Source organism: Hyla sarda, chromosome 5 (genome assembly GCF_029499605.1).
Source record: "Hyla sarda isolate aHylSar1 chromosome 5, aHylSar1.hap1, whole genome shotgun sequence".
Lineage (NCBI taxonomy): Eukaryota > Metazoa > Chordata > Amphibia > Anura > Hylidae > Hyla > Hyla sarda.
The window spans coordinates 16,158,836-16,179,044 of NC_079193.1; the positions used below are offsets into that span (position 1 = coordinate 16,158,836).

Consider the following 20,209-nt stretch of genomic DNA (forward strand, 5'->3'; position numbering starts at 1 on the left):
TATTATTATCATGGTGTATAGTACTGTATAGAGTTATTATTATCATGGTATATAGTACTGTATAGAGTTATTATCATGGTGTATAGTACTGTATAGAGTTATTATTATCATGGTGTATAGTACTGTATAGAGTTATTATCATGGTGTATAGTACTGTATAGAGTTATTACCATTGTCTACAGTACTGTATAGAGTTATTATTATCATAGTGCACAACACTGTACGACACTTCTTTTGGAAGCTATAGGGCACTATAATCAGTCTTGGCTCTGATACCCTTATTTAATAAAATGACTCCCCCCCCCCCCCCACATGCTATGGTTTTGCCGACCTTCCTCCCACATCCATTAAGTTGGTTTCACTCTTTGGTCCATTGAGAAGTAAGAAGAAGTTGTGATCATGTGACATTACCTAAATGTTCCGATTCTCATAGAAGAGAGAAGGATCCGACCCTCTTTGATCTATTCTTCCTGCCCTCATCGTGTCTTTGAGAAGTCATTTATACTCCACAATGTTATCTACAGGTATCCAACGATGGGGAGATATTTAGTAACTTCAAGTCGATGACATTATATGATGGAGCCTGCCAGACGTGCGACCCTTTATCCGACGGGCTTTGTACATTAAAGGTAAGTGATAGCCGTAGTCCACATTGGATATACCCCTCCCTTCCCTGATGATAGAGTGATCACATGATGTCCTGCTCCTGGAACCCCATAGTGATCAGCTACAATCTAGAGAAGAATACAGCGGCTAGTTTCTGTTTAGTGCCACCACTGGTGAGATTGAGTATTACACTGTTTTCCGTTTTCAATGAGTTGGGTCAAGAGCGTCATAGAACCTCTCAGTAAACAGATCCCTGACCTTCTCTATCAACTATTAATGTAGTTTATAACGTTTAACCCCCATTTACCCAATGACATAATTGTATACTGTGCTAAGCATGTTGTTCCTTCACACCACCATACTCTTAAAGGGGTACTCCGGTGGAAAACATTTATTTTTTTAAATCAACTGGAGCCAGAAAGTTAAACAGATTTGTAAATTACTTCTATTCAAAAATCTTTACCCTTCCAGTACTTTTTTTTAGCAGCTGAATGCTACAGAGGAAATTATTTTTGAAATTATTTTTTGTCTTGTCCACAGTGCTCTCTGCTGACACCTGATGCCTGTATCAGGAACTGTCCAGAGCAGGAGAAAATCCCCATAGCAAACCTTTCCTGCTCTGGACAGTACCTGACACAGAAGGAGGTTTCAGCAGAGAGCACTATGGACGAGACAAAAAAAGAAATTCTAAAATAAAATAATTTCCTCTGTAGCATACAGCTGCTAAAAAGTACTGGAAGGGTAAAGAGAATAATAATTTTTAATAGAAGTAATTTACAAATCTGTTTAACTTTCTGGCATCAGTTCATTTAAAAAAATAAAAATAATAAAATAAAGGTTTCCACCAGAGTACCCCTTTAAGGAACAGTAGTGGGGCCAACATAAGACCCGTGTATCCCATTTACAGCTGATATCCTGTCACGTTTTTTCAGATAGCGCTGATCTAGATCTTTTAACCTCTTGAATACCGCTCAGTTAATAGAAACCATGGCACCTGAAGAGTTTAATAAAGGCAGGGGGCTCTTTTAGTTATTCTATTTTGCCCTATGTCACTAAGCTGTTTGGTGCCAGTGGGTTAAAATGGATCCCGGGGGCGTAGTGTTAAAGGGGTTGTCACGATGCCGGCAGGCAGGTAGTGGATCCTCTGTGCCAGAGAGGGATGGAGAGGACCGCGCTAGTGGACCGGTTCTAAGCCACTACAGGTTTTCACCAGAGCCCGCCGCAAAGCGGGATGGTCTTGCTGCGGCGGTAGTGACCAGGTCGTATCCACTAGCAACGGCTACCTCTCTGGCTGCTGAAGATGCTGAAGATAGGCGCGGTACAAGGGAGTAGGCAGAAGCAAGGTCGGACGTAGCAGAAGGTCGGGGGCAGGCGGCAAGGATCGTAGTCAGGGGCAACGGCAGGAGGTCAGGAACACGGACTAGGAACAGACAAGGGAACGCTTTCACTAGGCACTAAGGCAACAAGATCCGGCCAGGGAGTGCAGGGGAAGTGAGGAGATATAGGGAAGTGCACAGGTGGGAGCCAATTAAGCTAATTGGGAAGATTGGGCCAGGCACCATCATTGGAGCACTGGCCCTTTAAATCGCAGAGACCCGGCGCGCGCGCGCCCTAGGGAGCGGGGCCGCGCGCGCCGGGACAGGACCGAGGGAGAGCGAGTCAGGTACGGGGGCCGGGGTGCGCATCGCGAGCGCATCCCGGCTGAAGGCGGGACCGCAGCGCACCCGGTCAGTGGATCCGACCGGGGCGCTGCAACAACGAAGATGAGGCGAGCGCTCCGGGGAGGAACGGGGACCCGGAGCGCTCGGCGTAACAGTACCCCCCCCCTTGGGTCTCCCCCTCTTCTTGGGGCCACAGAACCTGAGGAAAAAAAAACTCAATTTTTCCGTGATGAGGTCCGATGCAAATTAGGAGGGGTTCTGTGTGGAAACGTACGAGACAGTCCAATCTTTTATTGAAAAAACAATAGATGTAGAGGGGTCTGGCGAGACTGGTCACAGGAACGTAGAACCTGTTGATGAGAGAGGCCAAAAAAAATTTTCCTGCAGATCCGGAATCCAAGAAGAGCATAGTAGAGAAGGAGAAGGTAGAGGCAGATATCCGCACAGGCACAGTAAGGCGTGGAGAAGCAGAGTTGACATCAAGAACTGTGTCACCTTTGTGCGGAGTCAGCGTACGTCTTTCCAGGCGGGGAGGACGGATAGGACAATCCTTCAGGAAGTGTTCGGTACCGGCATAGTACAGGCAAAGATTCTCCATGCGGCGTCGTGTCCTCTCTTGAGGTGTCAAGCAAGACCGGTCAACTTGCATAGCCTCCACGGCGGGAGGCACAGGAACGGATTGCAGAGGACCAGAGGAGAGAGGAGCCGGAGAGAAAAAACGCTTCGTGCGAACAAAGTCCATATCCAGGCGGAGCTCCAGACGCCATCCGGAAGAACGCATGTCAATGCGAGTGGCAAGGTGAATGAGTTCATGTAGGTCAGCAGGAGTCTCTCGTGCGGCCAGAACATCTTTAATGTTGCTGGATAGGCCTTTTTTAAAGGTCGCGCAGAGAACCTCACTATTCCAGGACAACTCGTAAGCAAGAGCACGGAACTGAATGGCGTACTCGCCAACGGAAGAAACACCCTGGGCCAGGTTCAGCAGGGCAATCTCGGCTGAAGAAGCTCGGGCAGGTTCCTCAAAGACACTTCGAATTTCCGAGAAGAAGGAGTGTACAGAGGCAGTGACGGGGTCATTGCGGTCCCAGAGCGGTGCGGCCCATGACAGGGCTTTTCCAGACAGAAGGCAGACTACGAAAGCCACCTTAGACCTTTCAGTAGGAAACTGGTCCGACATCATCTCCAAGTGCTGGGAACATTGCGAAAGAAAGCCACGGCAATACTTAGAGTCCCCATTAAATTTGTCCGGCAAGGACAGGCAGAGGCTAGGAGTGGCCACTCGCTGCGGAGGAGGTGCAGGAGCTGGCGGAGGAGAAGATTGCTGGAGAAGTTGCGACTGAAGTTGGTGCGAAATGGTGGACATTTCCGACAGCTGACGGGTTAGAAGGGCGATCTGTCGGGCTTGCTGGGCGGCCACCGTGGTGAGGTCAGCGACAACTGACAGAGGAACTTCAGCGGGATCCATGGCCGGATCTACTGTCACGATGCCGGCAGGCAGGTAGTGGATCCTCTGTGCCAGAGAGGGATGGAGAGGACCGCGCTAGTGGACCGGTTCTAAGCCACTACAGGTTTTCACCAGAGCCCGCCGCAAAGCGGGATGGTCTTGCTGCGGCGGTAGTGACCAGGTCGTATCCACTAGCAACGGCTACCTCTCTGGCTGCTGAAGATGCTGAAGATAGGCGCGGTACAAGGGAGTAGGCAGAAGCAAGGTCGGACGTAGCAGAAGGTCGGGGGCAGGCGGCAAGGATCGTAGTCAGGGGCAACGGCAGGAGGTCAGGAACACGGACTAGGAACAGACAAGGGAACGCTTTCACTAGGCACTAAGGCAACAAGATCCGGCCAGGGAGTGCAGGGGAAGTGAGGAGATATAGGGAAGTGCACAGGTGGGAGCCAATTAAGCTAATTGGGAAGATTGGGCCAGGCACCATCATTGGAGCACTGGCCCTTTAAATCGCAGAGACCCGGCGCGCGCGCGCCCTAGGGAGCGGGGCCGCGCGCGCCGGGACAGGACCGAGGGAGAGCGAGTCAGGTACGGGGGCCGGGGTGCGCATCGCGAGCGCATCCCGGCTGAAGGCGGGACCGCAGCGCACCCGGTCAGTGGATCCGACCGGGGCGCTGCAACAACGAAGATGAGGCGAGCGCTCCGGGGAGGAACGGGGACCCGGAGCGCTCGGCGTAACAGGGGTATTCCAGGAAAAAAAATATTTTTTATATATCAACTGGCTCCAGAAAGTTAAACAGATTTGTAAATTACTTCTATTAAAAAATCTTAATCCTTCTAATAATTATCAGCTGCTGAAGTTGAGTTGTTCTTTTCTGTCTTGCAAAAGTGCTCTCTGCTGACCTCTCTGCTTGTCTTGGAAACTGCACAGAGTAGAAGAGGTTTGCTATGGGGATTTGCTTCTACTCTGGACAGTTCCCGAGACATGTGTCATCAGAGAACAACTCAACTTCAGCAGCTCATAAGTACTAAAAGGATTAAGATTTTTAATAGAAGTAATTTACAAATCTGTTTAACTTTCTGGAGCCAGTTGATATATAATATAAAGTTTTTTCCTGAATAACCCCTTTAAGGCCGGGCCTAAAATGTACAGTGTTTCCCATACAGTGTGCCTCCAGCTGCTGCTAAACTAAAACCACCAGCATGCTCAGACAGCCAAGTGCCAGCGGGTTTTCATGGATCCTGGGGGCCTAGCAAGTGTCAGGCCGGGCCTACAATGTGTATGTGTCTCTTATGTCCTATCTAAGGCAAAGCCTAGTACAGTGTTTCCCAACCATTGTGCCTCCAGCCTTTGCAAAACTACAACTCCCAGCATGCCCGGACAGCCAAAATCTGTCCGCGCATGCTGGGAGTTGTAGTTTTGCAAAGGGTGGAGGCACGCTGGTTGGGGAACACAGGCCTACTAGGTGTATTATATGACTGACCAGAATATCCCACAGTCAAGTTCCTTTTTGGGAAAAAAAAAAATGTAAAAAAAAATGTAAAAGTTAAAATAAATACAACAAACCCATTTCCTGTAAGAAAAAAAAAGTAAAATGTACAAAATGCATATTAAGTTTCCCTGCATTTGTAATGACCTGTAAAATAAAGTCCAAATGTTGTTTATACTGCAAAGTCAGCAACATAAAAAATAACACACAATCAACTTAAGATAATGGTTGAAAGCCATTTTTTTTTTATCTTTTTTTTATTTTTTTTATTATTATTTCTATTTCTCCCCCCAAAAGAATAATAAAAGTAAATCAATGAGTCATATGGCACAATGGTACCATGAGAAAACACAACTTGTTCTGCCAAAAATAAGAAGCCTTCATACAGCTATGTTCATGGAAAAGGGAAAGGTTCTGGCTTAAAATGCAGAAAAAAGAAATAAAAATGATTTGTAAATATATATATATATATATATATATATATATATATATATATATATATATTTATTTATTTCTGTGTGTGTATATATATATATATATATATATATATATATATATTTATTTATTTCTTATTTATTTATTTTATTGTGTGTGTAGGCAGACCTTAACTCCTTCCCTGGTTCCCCCTGGGCCTTAAAGGGGTTCTCCAGTGCTTACACATCTTATCCCCTATCCAAAGGATAGGGGATAAGATGCCTGATCGCGGGAGTCCCGCCGCTGGGGACCCCCGGGATCATGCACACGGCACCCCGTTTGTAATCAGTCCCCGGAGCTTGTTCGCTCCGGGACTGATTAAGGGCGACTACAGGGCCGGCGGCGTGTGATGTCACGCTCCGCCCCCGTGTGACGTCACGCTCCGCCCCTCAATGCAAGCCTACGGGAGTCGCCCATAATCAGTCCCGGAGCGAACACGCTCCGGGGACTGATTACAAACGGGGTGCCGCGTGCATGATCACGGGGGTCCCCAGCGGCGGGACTCCCACGATCAGGCATCTTATCCCCTATCCTTTGGATAGGGGATAAGATGTGTAAGCACCGGAGAACCCCTTTAATGCCCAAGTACATTTTTTTCTTCTTCCATTAGCACCTTCCAAGTGTACTAAAAAAAAATTCCCACTGACATAGCCGTATGAGAGTTTGTTTTTTGCAGGACAAGTTGTACTTTTAAATACAACCATCATAAGTTTCATGGATCTTATTGGTTCATTTTTATTACCTTTTTTTTTTTTACTGTATAAATGGAAATTTCAATAACTTTTTAATTTAATTTATTCATGAATTCCTTACCATTTTTCAAGATATATGTTTGAAATAATAATACATTGTACATAGCTAGTCCTACTCTCAGATAAGAAGTAGATACAATTGTATCCAGTCTAGACAATACTCTGTGAGCTAAACATCCTGGACTCCAGACTGATACATTGTACATAGCTAGTCCTGCTCTCAGCTGAGAAGTGACACAATTGTATCCAGTCTAGACAATGCTCTGTGAGCTAAACAGCCAGGACTAGCTAGTCCTGTTCTCAGCTGAGAAGTGATACAATTGTATCCAGTCTAGACAATGCTCTGTGAGCTAAACATCCTGGACCCCAGACTGATACATTGTACATAGCTAGTCCTGCTCTCAGCTGAGAAGTGATACAATTGTATCCAGTCTAGACAATGCTCTGTGAGCTAAACATCCTGGACCCCAGATTGATACATTGTACATAGCTAGTCCTGCTCTCAGATAAGAAGTAGATACAATTGTATCCAGTCTAGACAATACTCTGTGAGCTAAACATCCTGGACTCCAGACTGATACATTGTACATAGCTAGTCCTGCTCTCAGCTGAGAAGTGACACAATTGTATCCAGTCTAGACAATGCTCTGTGAGCTAAACAGCCAGGACTAGCTAGTCCTGTTCTCAGCTGAGAAGTGATAAAATTGTATCCAGTCTAGACAATGCTCTGTGAGCTAAACATCCTGGACCCCAGACTGATACATTGTACATAGCTAGTCCTGCTCTCAGCTGAGAAGTGATACAATTGTATCCAGTCTAGACAATACTCTGTGAGCTAAACATCCTGGACCCCAGACTAATACATTGTACATAGCTAGTCCTGCTCTCAGCTGAGAAGTGATACAATTGTATCCAGTCTAGACAATGCTCTGTGAGCTAAATATCCTGGACTCCAGACTGATACATTGTACATAGCTAGTCCTGCTCTCAGCTGAGAAGTGATACAATTGTATCCAGTCTAGACAATGCTCTGTGAGCTAAACAGCCTGGACTCCAGACTGATACATTGTACATAGCTAGTCCTGCTCTCAGCTGAGAAGTGATACAATTGTATCCAGTCTAGACAATGCTCTGTGAGCTAAACATCCTGCACTCCAGACTGATACATTGTATATAGCTAGTTACTTTGATTTAAAAATCTTAATCCTTCCTGTACTTATCAGCTGTTGTATTCTCCAGAGGAAGTTCTTTTCTTTTTGAATCTCCTTTCTGTCTGACCACAGTTCTCTCTGCTGACACCTCTGTCCATTTTAGGAATTGTCCAGAGTACAAGCAAATCCCCATAGCAAACCTCTCCTACTCTGGACAGTTCCTAAAATGGACAGAGGTGTCAGCAGAGAGCACTGTGGTCAGGCAGAAATGAAATTCAAAAAGAAAAGAACTTCCTCAGTAGAATACAAAAGCTGATAAGTACAAATAACTATTGGAAGGATTAAGATTTTTTAATAGAAGTAATTTACAAATCTGTTTAACTTTCCGGAGACAGTTGATCTATATATAAAAGAGTTTTTGCCTGGAATACCCCTTTAATTAACTGGAAATCCCTGTAAATAATAATCTTCATTGTTATTGGTCCCTGGAGGACTTGATCCTAAGACACTTGGCCATAGAGTGGATGAGGTCACCGCTCCCTGACAATTGCTGGAATCGGACAATTCTGATGATGTCACAGGGTGGGAACCTTCACCCCCATTATGCTTCATCATCATGAAGATCATTTTCATTGTTTTGTGTTTTTCCAGGAGAAAACTTGTAACATCGATGGACTCTGTTATGCCGAAGGAGACACAAACCCTACAAGTCCCTGTCTACTGTGCAAGCCGAGCGTCTCCAAGTTAACCTGGTCAATTGCTGAAAGTAAGATCTTAGTGAGATATATATAGGGTTAATCTTATTAGATTTGTTATACCTTAAAGGGGCACTCCAACTTCAGGCCCAAAAAAAAATATACACACACACACACACACACACACACAGTGATCCCTCAACTTACAATGGCCTCAACATACAATGGTCTTTTCTGGACCATCGTAAGTTGAAACCAGACTCAACATACAATACTACGGACAATCCAGATCTGTGCAACGTGTCATTGGCCGGAAGAACCGACCAATCAAAATGGGCATTCACTGGTAAAACCCCTGTATTACTGAAGTGTATGCACTGACTGGTGTCTGGTAGCGCCCCCTACTGTACAGAGTGGTATTACATGTTCTGTACTCTTTACCTGTATTACTGAAGTGCATGCACTGACTGGTGTCTGGTAGCGCCCCCTACAGTACATGGAGGTATTACATGTTCTGTACTCTTTACCTGTATTACTGAAGTGTATGCACTGACTGGTGTCTGGTAGCGCCCCCTACAGTACAGAGTGGTATTACATGTTCTGTACTCTTTACCTGTATTACTGAAGTGCATGCACTGACTGGTGTCTGGTAGCGCCCCCTACAGTACAGAGTGGTATTACATGTTCTGTACTCTTTACCTGTATTACTGAAGTGCATGCACTGACTGGTGTCTGGTAGTGCCCCCTACAGTACAGGGAGGTATTACATGTTCTGTACACTTTACCTGTATTACTGAAGTGCATGCACTGACTGGTGTCTGGTAGCGCCCCCTACAGTACAGAGTGGTATTACATGTTCTGAACTCTTTACCTGTATTACTGAAGTGCATGCACTGACTGGTGTCTGGTAGTGCCCCCTACAGTACAGGGAGGTATTACATGTTCTGTACACTTTACCTGTGTTACTGAAGTGCATGCACTGACTGGTGTCTGGTAGCGCCCCCTACAGTACAGAGTGGTATTACATGTTCTGTACACTTTACCTGTACCAGGGTTAGCTGCTCCTTTGGACACCAGGTGAGGGTGACTCCATTACTTTTTTTTACTTACAGGACCCTGAAGAAGCTCCTGTCCTCTACATAGACCAGTGTTTCCCAAGCAGGGTGGCCCCAGCTGTTGCAGAACTACAACTCCCAGCATGCTGGGAGTTGTAGTTTTGCAACAGCTGGAGGCTCCCTGCTTGGGAAACACTAACATAGACAGTGATTACAGCTCCCAGCAGATCTTTATTACTTTTATATGTAAGGAATTTGCTTTATCTATATTAGTTATCTACTTATTTTTCTTTAGCCTCACTTTTTTTCTTATTTTTGGAGACATTTTTGGGGCTTCAGAACCAATTACCAGGTTTCCATAGAGTTCTGGTCTCAACATACAATGGTTTCAACATACAATGGTCGTCCCAGAACCAATTAATATTGTAACTTGAGGGACCACTGTATATATAATAAACCCAGAAAATACACATAACTTGACCTAAAATGCTTATTTAAAGTGGTACTCCGCTGCTCAGCATTTGGAACAAACTGTGCCGGCTCCAGCGTTCGGAACACTAAGCAGCGGAGTACCCCTTTAATATACACTGTCAATGCTATGAATGCATATTTATGCTAAATGCCAGATCTGCTTCATGTTAAAAGCCAAAACAAACAAACAAAAAAAGGGGCAGGGACACTTGTATCTGGTCATTTCAACAAAATAGAAATTTACTTTTTTAGAATATTTATTTATTTTGTTTTTTATTTTGTTTATTATTATTACTATTATTATTATTATGTATTAAAGGGGTTATCCAGGAAAAAACTTTTTGGGATATATCAACTGGCTCCAGAAAGTTAAACAGATTTGTAAATGACTTCTATTAAAAAATCTTAATCCTTTCAGTACTTTTGAGCTTCTGAAGTTAAGGTTGTTCTTTTTTGTCTAAGTGCTCTCTGATGACACCTGTCTCGGGAAACGCCCAGTTTAGAAGAGGTTTGCTATGGGGATTTGCTTCTAAACTGGACAGTTCCCGAGACAGGTGTCATCAGAGAGGACTTAGACAGAAAAGAACAACCTCAACTTCAGAAGCTCATAAGTACTGAAATTATTAAGATTTTTTAATAGAAGTAATTTACAAATCTGTTTAACTTTCTGGAGCCAGTTGATATATATAAATATAAAAAAAAGTTTTTTCCTGGAATACCCCTTTAAGGACTCAGACGCAAGGGCGTACCTTTACGCCCTGCGTCTGGAAGAGGATAATAATAATAACATATCATCTAAGTATTCCATTCCTTTTTCTTTACATAATGAAGTTTAAAAAGGCTTAAAAGAGGTAAAACGGTGGAAAACAAATATGTTTAAATAAACTGGTGCCAGAAAGTTAAAGGGGTATTCCAGGCAAAACTTTTTTATATATATATATATCAACTGGCTCCGTAAAGTTAAACAGATTTGTAAATTACTTCTATTAAAAAATCTTAATCCTTCCAATAGTTATTAGCTTCTGAAGTTTTCTGTCTAACTGCTCAATGATGATGTCACGTCCCGGGAGCTGTGCATGATGGGAGAATATCCCCATAGGAGCTACACAGCTCCCGGGACGTGAGTCATCAGAGAGCAGTTAGACAGAAAACAACTCAACTTCAGAAGCTAATAACTATTGGAAGGATTAAGATTTTTTAATAGAAGTAATTTACAAATCTGTTTAACTTTCCGGAGCCAGTTGATATATATATAAAAAAAGTTTTGGCCTGGAATACCCCTTTAAAGGAAAACTGTCATCCTGTTCACCCACACTAAACCCAATATACTGGGTGATAGTGTGGGTGAACTGGAGTCCAACGAGGGGTCACTTACTTTAGTGTGTGCCCTGGCTGCTGAGTTCTCCCCCCCTAAAGTTCTGTTTGTCCTCTCTGTAGTGGCATTTTGTAGGCGGTCCCCCGGCGTCCATATTTCTTTGGTCCTGGAGGAAGGGCCTAAGCCCGCCTCTTTGGTTTGCATATTCATTTTCCTCACATGCCCCCGGAGCGCAGTGCTCTGTCTGCAGAGCGCATGCGCTTGAAGATTTTACGCAGCTCTCACGTCCTGATGACATGAGAGCTGTGCGTCCCCGGAGAGCGCACCCCACAGTGTAACTGCGCATGCGCCAGGTCCTCGCTACTCTCGACTTCTGTAGCGAGGGCCCGGTGCGTGCATGCGCAGTTACATTGCGCAGAGCTCTCTCCGGGACGCACAGCTCTCATGTCATCAGGACGTGAGAGCTGCGTAAAATCTTCAAGCGCATGCGCTCTGCAGACAGAGAGCTGCACTCCGGGGGCATGTAAAGAAAATTTATATGCAAACCAAAGGGGCGGGTTTAGGCCGCTTCCTCTGGGACCCAAAGAAATATGGACGCCGGGGGACCGCCTACAAAATGCCACTACAGAGAGGACAAACAGAACTTTAGGGGGGGGGGGAGAACTTAGCGGCCGGGGCACATACTAAGGTAAGTGACCCCTCATTGGACTCCAGTTCACCCACACTATCACCCAGTATATCGGGTTTAGTGTGGGTGAACAGGATGGCAGTTTTCATTTAAACAGATTTGTAAATTCCTTCTATTTAAAAATCTTAATCCTGCCAGTACTTTTCAGCTGCTGTATGCTCCAGAGGAAGTTGTATTTCTTTCTGGAATTCTTTTCTGTCTGCCCACAGTGCTCTCTGCTGACACCTCTGCCCATGTCAGGAACTATCCAGAGCAGGAGCAAATCCCCATAGCAAACCTCTCCTGCTCCGGACAATTCCTGACATGGACAGAGGTGGCAGCAGAGAGCACTGTGGTCAGACAGAAAGAACTACACAACTTCCTGTGGAGCATACAGCAGCTGATAAGTACTGGAAGGATTAAGATTTTTTTAAATAGAAGGAATTTACAAATCTGTTTATCTTTGTGGCACCAGTTGATAAAAAAAATAAAATTAAAAAAAAAAAACTATTTTCCACCGGAGTACCCCTTTAATAACTGCCTAGTTTTTATTCATTTTTAAATTGTTATTTTTTAAATTCAGAATGTCAGGCTATTATTCGTATTATATTTTTTTCAGAGAAAAGTGTCATGTCCTTTTTTTAATTGTCAATAATCATTGTAGCAATTTAATTAGTGGCACGCATTGCATTTATCGTGTCAGGTTTCCCTGCCACACTGCGCCAAAATGAATGCCGCGTGTCCAATTAGTAAATATAGCGAAAAAAGGGATGTCGGAAGGGAAATTGAACAAGACAGTAAATTACGCCATGTGCACGGTGCAGCCGAATCCCAATGAAAACAATCGGAATTTTTTCACCCAATTCCCGATCGGAAATCCCGCAGTGCGAACATAGCCTAACCTCTATTCAGGTTACTATTATTTATCATGGTCCCACCCCTCGTTTCATGCCTCCATTCACTTTCTAAACCAGTGGTCTCCAACCTGCGGACCTCAAGATGTTGCAAAACTACAACTCCCAACATACCCTGACAGCCAACAGCTGTCCGGGCATGCTGGGAGTTGTAGTTTTGCAACATCTGGAGGTCCGCAGGTTGGAGACCACTGTTCTAAACCCTAGGTATCCACACTGTGGACCTCAAGTTGTTGCAAAACTACAACTCCCAGCATGGCCGGACAGCCGTTGGCTGTCCGGGCATACTGGGAGTTGTAGTTTAGCAACATCTGGAGGGCCACAGTTTGGAGACCACTGTTGTAAACCATGATCTTCGCTTTCAGTTAATCAGCCTCCTGAGCTCCACTCCTTACCAGAAAAGCTGCAGACATTCTATAGTGAGAACTTCGTCTACCAGTTTGTCGGGTCGGATCCGGAAGGTTCCGCCATCCTGTTCACCTTAGAGTCCGGTCCAGAGGGGGCGAGCCTGTCTCCGGCAGGATTACTCATCTGGAAGGTGATGTCCCTGAATACAGAGAAAATCGTGTTTTCTGTCTCAGACGATTGCAACGCCAAGACGACGGTAATGGTGGAGGTACGTTACAGGAAGCGCCCCCCTATTATACCGTTTTATTTTTTAATATTAAGTCAAATATTCTGTAAAAAAAATATAAAAATCCAGATATGTCCTGTGTTGGTCAGAGCTCCATACAGATACAGAGCTCAAAACCTTCTATATAGATAAGTGATAACAATTATTTCCACCTGCAGTCACCACTAGGGGGAGCTCTGGATCTTACTGTAGACTGTTTTATTATTGAGTTCAATGTATATACTGTATGCAGTAGAGGAAGTTAGAATTTTGGAATTCACTAGAGATTTGGATTAGTTGTGCATTTTTGGGAGAAAATTCTCTGTCACGAATATGCGTCATGTAGGGAAGGGAAGAGTGAGCCCTAAGCTTACTTACACACTTTCCCTGCTTAAATGGCAGCTCCCATTTTGAGCCAGTCCCTTCCTATCTAAGGTGCAGGGACGTCATGGTCAAAAACAGGAAACAAGTACTGTACAGGTCGGGGAAACACGGTCAATCAACCAGAATACAGCAGGAATACAAAGTAGCAAAAAACAGACATCAGGGTAACATAGTAACAGGAATATAGCGTACAGATAACAGCCTAAGGCTGCGTTCACACGGCCGTCTAGACCCGTTCCGTTCTTCTCCTGTCAAAATAAAAAACGGACTTTAAAAAAACGGACAATAACGGATGCAAACGGATGTTATCCATTTGTATCCGTTTGTATCCATTCAAGTAAAAAAAAAACAAAAAATTTTTTTAGTTCTGAGCATTCTCAAAAGTAAAAACGGATAAAAAAAATGGATGCAAACGGATGACATTAAAGGCTCATCCGTATTCTGTAGACTTCAATGTTAAATTTGCTGTATCCGTTTTTTCTTCCGTTTTTTGGACGGAAGAAAAAATACTGCATGTGCCGTTTTTTCTGCTGTAAAAAAAACCGAAATGAGTGCAAACGGGTGCAAACGGATTGTAAATTATTTTTTTAAACTGTTTTGAATCGTTTACAGCCTGCAAAAAAAGGAAACTAAACGGGGATAAAAAAAAAAAAACGGGGACAGACGGCCATTAGAGATGAGCGAACTTACAGTAAATTCGATTCGTCAGGAACTTCTCGGCTCGGCAGTTGATGACTTATCCTGCGTAAATTAGTTCAGCCTTCAGGTGCTCCGGTGGGCTGGAAAAGGTGGATACAGTCCTAGGAGACTCTTTCCTAGGACTGTATCCACCTTTTCCAGCCCACGGGAGCACCGGAAAGCTGAACTAATTTATGCAGGAAAAGACATCAACTGCCGAGCCGAGAAGTTCGTGACAAATCGAATTTACTGTAAGTTCGCTCATCTCTAACGGCCATGGGAACGCACCCTAAGAACCAAAACTAGATACACGGCAGATATCATAACATGAACAAGACAGGTTAACTAGGAATTATATACGGAGAGATTTATCCAGGGATGCAGACTAAGGGTGCGTTCACACTGAGGAATAGGAGAGGAATCCTCGTGTAAAAATTCTGCAGTGGAATTTATTTTTTTTTTTTTGCGCAAAATTTTAGCAAAAATTTTCGCGCAATTCTGCGTTAATTCTGCACGATTTTCACGCAAATTTCACACAAAAAATGTAGCTTCTGCGGCGGAATTTTTACACGCGGATTTTTCTCCTATTCCGATTCCTATCCTATTTTAGGTTTTTGCACGAAAATCGTGTGAAATTAACGTGGAATATAGTTTTTTTTTGTTGGACTACAACCACCAATTGGAATTTCCCTTTTTATTTATTAATTTTTTTCATGCGGAATTTCCGCGAAAACTCCTTGCGGAAACTATTTCAAGCGGAATTTTTTTTTTACCATTGATTTCAATGGAATTCTGCTCGCGTATTCCGCAAGATGAATGAACATGTTCTTTCTTCTAGCGGAACGGAATTCCGCGAGCAGAATATACGCAGCGTGGGATGAACTAAGTTAGACTGAAGACAGACGCTATATAAAACAAGGATATGCAAATACTAGAAAAACACTCAAAGACCAACTGGTCTGAACACGGACCAAGAACAGAATACACAGAACTAATACAAACTAGATACAAAGCAAGTACTATGTTAGAAACAAAGCGAAGCTCAGGAAACGGATCTAACACTAGAAGGAACCAGATAACTACAACACCAAACAAACTCCAACAATGGAGGACACAAAATAACAAATCCAAATAGGCACCAAGTTAGGGGTCACAACAGGCCAATACCCCCCCCCCCCCCCCCCCCCCCCCATGCTGCTATTGGCCTGGGAATGTAACTCTCTTGTCCAGAGAGAAATTCACAGACTGGTTCGGCGTGCTCATTACATTCTCTTTAAAGGGGTACACTTCACCCCTAGACATCTTATCCTCAGTCCAAAGGATAGGGGATAAGATGTCTGATCGCGGGTGGTCCTGTTGCTGGGACCCCCACGATCTGGCTGCCACCATGGCGTTCTGAACTCAAAAGCTTGGACGCCATGCCACACCCCTTCCATTCATGTCTATTTGGATAGGGGATAAGATGTCTATGGGCGGAGTACCCCTCTAATGTAGCATGATCTGCCCATTATATGACTTTCTTTTATGTAAAACTAACAAAACTTACTCTTGCCCCTCCTTTTACTTTGAAGCCTTGCCACCCATTCTCTCTAGACGTGTGTAATCATCACGTCATTGGCCACGTTACCTGCAGCCCCGTGGACAGATCACTGCGCGGTCACAAGATCAGTACACTTATCTTCTAAAAAACTCTGTGCTGCTGTGGGACATTACAAAACGCAGCTCTTATTCTCCGCCCTCCCACAAGATCGGCATAATTATCTCTTCACACATGGAACTCTTAGGGTGGGTTCACACTACGAAATCTCTGCCGGAGATTTAGCCGCAGCACTAAGACCGCACAGACTGCATTGCCGTCATCATAGACGGCAATGCATTTCTGGGTGGATCTTTTGGGAGATCTGCTCAGAAATGCATTGACATCTATGGGGAAGGTAATGCGGTCCTAGTGCCGCCGGCTTGATCTCCGGCAAAAATCCTGCCAAGAAATTCCACAGTGGGAATCCAACCTAAGGGTACGTTCACACGCGCGGATTTTTTTTATCGGGTTTTCCGCTGCGTATTTGAAAGTGGGCGGGCTCTTCTCGGCTGTCCGCAGCAGATTTCTCACGGCGAAATGTACTCTGCGGAAAAATCCGACGCAAGCCCCATTGAAGTCAGTAGGGACTGTGGCGGATTTTCCTCAGCTTACATTCCACCGCGGAAAATCTGCTCCGGACAGCCGAGAAGAGCCCGCCCACTTTCAAATACGCAGTGGGAAACCCACAAAAAAAATCTGTGCATGTGAACGTACCCTAAGGCTAGGTTCAGACTACGGAATCTCCGGGCAGAAAATTTCTGCCCGGAGATTTCGAGTTCCACCTGCGCCGACTGAATTAGTCGGCGCTAGGACCACGCGGACACTGCAGTCTCCTATAGACTGCTATGTGTTCCGCTAGGATTTCTGCCTGAAGAAAGAGCAACCACTTTCTTCAGGCAGAAATTTTCTAGCGGATTTTTCATCCGGATTTTCCGCTTCACAAATTCCGAAGTGTAAATTGGTGAATGGAAAACCATTCACTACACTATGCATTATAGTAAGCGGAATTTCTGCTGGAAATTTCAAAGCGAAAATTCCGGCGGAAATTCCGTAGTCTGAACCTAGCCTAAGGGTGCGTTCACCCTTCCGCGAGCGGAATTTACGCAGTGTGAACAGTGCCGAGTAAAATACATTGTAGTCAATGGCAAAGCAGATGTTAATTATTTCTAAGCGGAGAATTCAAGAGGAATTACTCAAGTAAATTCCTCTTGAATTCCTCAGTGTGAACGCACCCCTAAGGGTACGTTCACACGTGCGGATTTTCGCAGTGTATTTCGCTGCGGGTCCGCCGCTGAAGGACCTCCTATATGCTGCCTTTACATGTTCCTGCTCAACGGCGACTCGCACATCGCAGTGTGTCTGCTCGTAGCGGCGTATTGCCGCTACGAGCAGACACACTGCGATGTGCGAGTCGCCGCGCGCATGCACAGTATACTCGCACATCGCGGCAGCTCTCGGCCTAGCTCATTGAGCAGGGGGAGCAGCCGCGATGTGTGCGAGTACACCGCGCATGCGCGGCGACTCGCACATCGCAGTGTGTCTGCTTGGAGCGGCGTATTGCCGCTCCGAGCAGGCACATGTAAAGGCAGCATATAGGAGGTCCTTCAGCGGCGGATCCGCAGCGAAAATCCGCACGTGTGAACGTACCCTTAGGGGTGCGTTCACACTGAGCAATTCAAGAGGAATTTACTTGAGTAATTCCTCTTGAATTCTCCGCTTAGAAATAATTAACATCTGCTTTGCCATTGACTACAATGTATTTTACTCTGCGCTGTTCACACTGCGTAAACTCCGTTCTGCTAGAAGAAAGAACATGTTCATTCTTCTTGCGGAATACGCGAGCAGAAGTCCATTAAAGTCAATGGTAAAAAAAAATCCGCTTTAAATCGTTTGCACAAAATTTGCGTGGAATTCGCACGAAAATTCCGCACAAAAAAAAAATTTATAAGTAAAAAGGGAAATTCCAATTGGTGGTTGTAATCCAGCAAAAAATAAATAAAAAAAAAACAGTTTCCTCCTATATTCTGCGCGGAAAATCTGTGCGGAATTCCGTGTTAATTCCATGTGTTTTTTGCGCAAATTTTGCGTGAAAAAAAAAGTTTATTCCGCGGCGGAATTTTTATGCAAGGGTTCCTCTCCTATTTCTCAATGTGAACGCACCCTTAAGTCTGTGACAAGTAAGGAGATCAACACATACCTCTTCTGAAATACTCTGTGCTGCTGGTACCCCTCCACTATGTAACTCTCAGTTTGTAATCGCCCACTTTTCTCTGCTCCCCATCTCAGATCAGATCACCCCCTATGACCTGCAGCTAGGGTTCCCACCTGGCCGGTATTTATCCAACCAATCCTCCAACTCCCGGAACGTTGCACCATATGCTATGCCAATGTTTCCCAACCAGAGCGCCTCCAGCTGTTGCAAAACTATAACTCCCAGCATGCCCGGACAGCCTCCAGCTGTCCGGGCATGCTGGGAGTTGTAGTTTTGCAACAGCTGGAGGCACCCTTGATTGGAAAACACTGACCTATACTATATACTACTTTATAGTCAGAAATGCTGGGAGTTGTAGTTTTGCAACAGCTGGAGGCACCCTTGATTGGAAAACACTGACCTATACTATATACTACTTTATAGTCAGAAATGCTGGGAGTTGTAGTTTGGCAACAGCTGTAGGCACCCCTGGTTGGGAAACACTGACCTATACTATATACTACTATATAGTCCAACATGCTGGGAGTTGTAGTTTTGCAACAGCTGGAGGCACCCCTGGTTGGGAAACACTGACCTATACTATATACTATTATATAGTCCAACATGCTGGGAGTTGTAGTTTTGCAACAGCTGGAGGCACACTTGATTGGAAAACACTGACCTATACTATATACTACTTTATAGTCAGAAATGCTGGGAGTTGTTGTTTGGCAACAGCTGGAGGCACCCCTGGTTAGGAAACACTGACCTATACTATATACTACTATATAGTCCAACATGCTGGGAGTTGTAGTTTTGCCACAGCTGGAGGCACCCTTGATTGGAAAACACTGACCTATACTATATACTACTATATAGTCCAACATGCTGGGAGTTGTAGTTTTGCAACAGCTGGAGGCACCCTTGATTGGAAAACACTGACCTATACTATATACTACTTTATAGTCAGAAATGCTGGGAGTTGTTGTTTGGCAACAGCTGGAGGCACCCCTGGTTAGGAAACACTGACCTATACTATATACTACTATATAGTCCAACATGCTGGGAGTTGTAGTTTTGCCACAGCTGGAGGCACCCTTGATTGGAAAACACTGACCTATACTATATACTACTTTGTAGTCAGAAATGCTGGGAGTTGTAGTTTTGCAACAGCTGGAGGCACCCCTGGTTAGGAAACACTGACCTAAACTACATACTACTATAGAGTCCAACATGCTGGGAGTTGTAGTTTTCGTTTGGGGCATCTGCTGAGCCACAGGCTATATAAGGGCATGCTGGGAGTTGTAGTTAGTAACTAACTGCAACTCCCGAATTTAATTAAAAAAAATTTTTTTTAAAGGAATCAAAAAGTCAAACCAAAACAAAAAAATGGTCCTGTTAAAAACTACATATAGAGGCGCAAAAAATAAGCCCTCATATAGCCCTGTGGAAGGGGAAATAAAAAAGTTATAGGGGTCAGAATAGGACAAAATTATCCCCCACATTTGTGTATCCTGGGATATTACGCATATATAATTAATTATGCAAATTAGCATGGTGGTAATTTTTTTTTTGCAAGAAAGGTGGCGACATTACTTGTAGCCCTTACAAAATCCCAGGAAACAGGGAACTGCACTCCTACAAGATCAGCACACCCCGCTCCTAAAATACTCTGTGCTGCTGTCATCAATCTTGTCATTTAATTAAAGTTTAACCCCTTAAGGACATAGGGCGTATGGGTATGCCCCCGTTCCCGAGTCCTTAAGAACTGAGGGCGTACCTGTATGCCCTGATCCCACTATTGGGGTTTAAACCGTTCTCACGAGCGGAGAACGGGTTAAACCCCGTTGGTCCCGGTTGTTATGTGCAACCAGCACCCACAGCTAATGCCGGGCACCGTCGATTGGGTCGATGACCGGCATTAACCCTTTAGACGCTGCAATCAAAATTGATTGCGGCGTCTAAACTGAAAGTGAAACTATCCCGGCAGCTCAGCGGAGCTGGGGGACGGGAGGGTCCTCACCTGCCTCCTCATTGTCCGATCGGCGATCAATTGGTGCCAGAAAGTTAAA

The 20,209-nt window shown here is 44.6% G+C and overlaps 1 protein-coding gene across 1 annotated transcript in view; it reads left to right on the plus strand.

The window, feature by feature from the left end:
• Positions 1–20,209, plus strand: part of VWDE (von Willebrand factor D and EGF domains) — a 157,427-nt gene that overhangs the window by 87,889 nt on the left and 49,329 nt on the right. Inside the window, exons 15-17 of the mRNA XM_056518916.1 lie at positions 525–629; positions 8,227–8,341; positions 13,058–13,308. Coding sequence (XP_056374891.1) covers positions 525–629; positions 8,227–8,341; positions 13,058–13,308 — 471 coding nt within the window. The remainder of the gene's footprint in view (positions 1–524; positions 630–8,226; positions 8,342–13,057; positions 13,309–20,209) is intronic.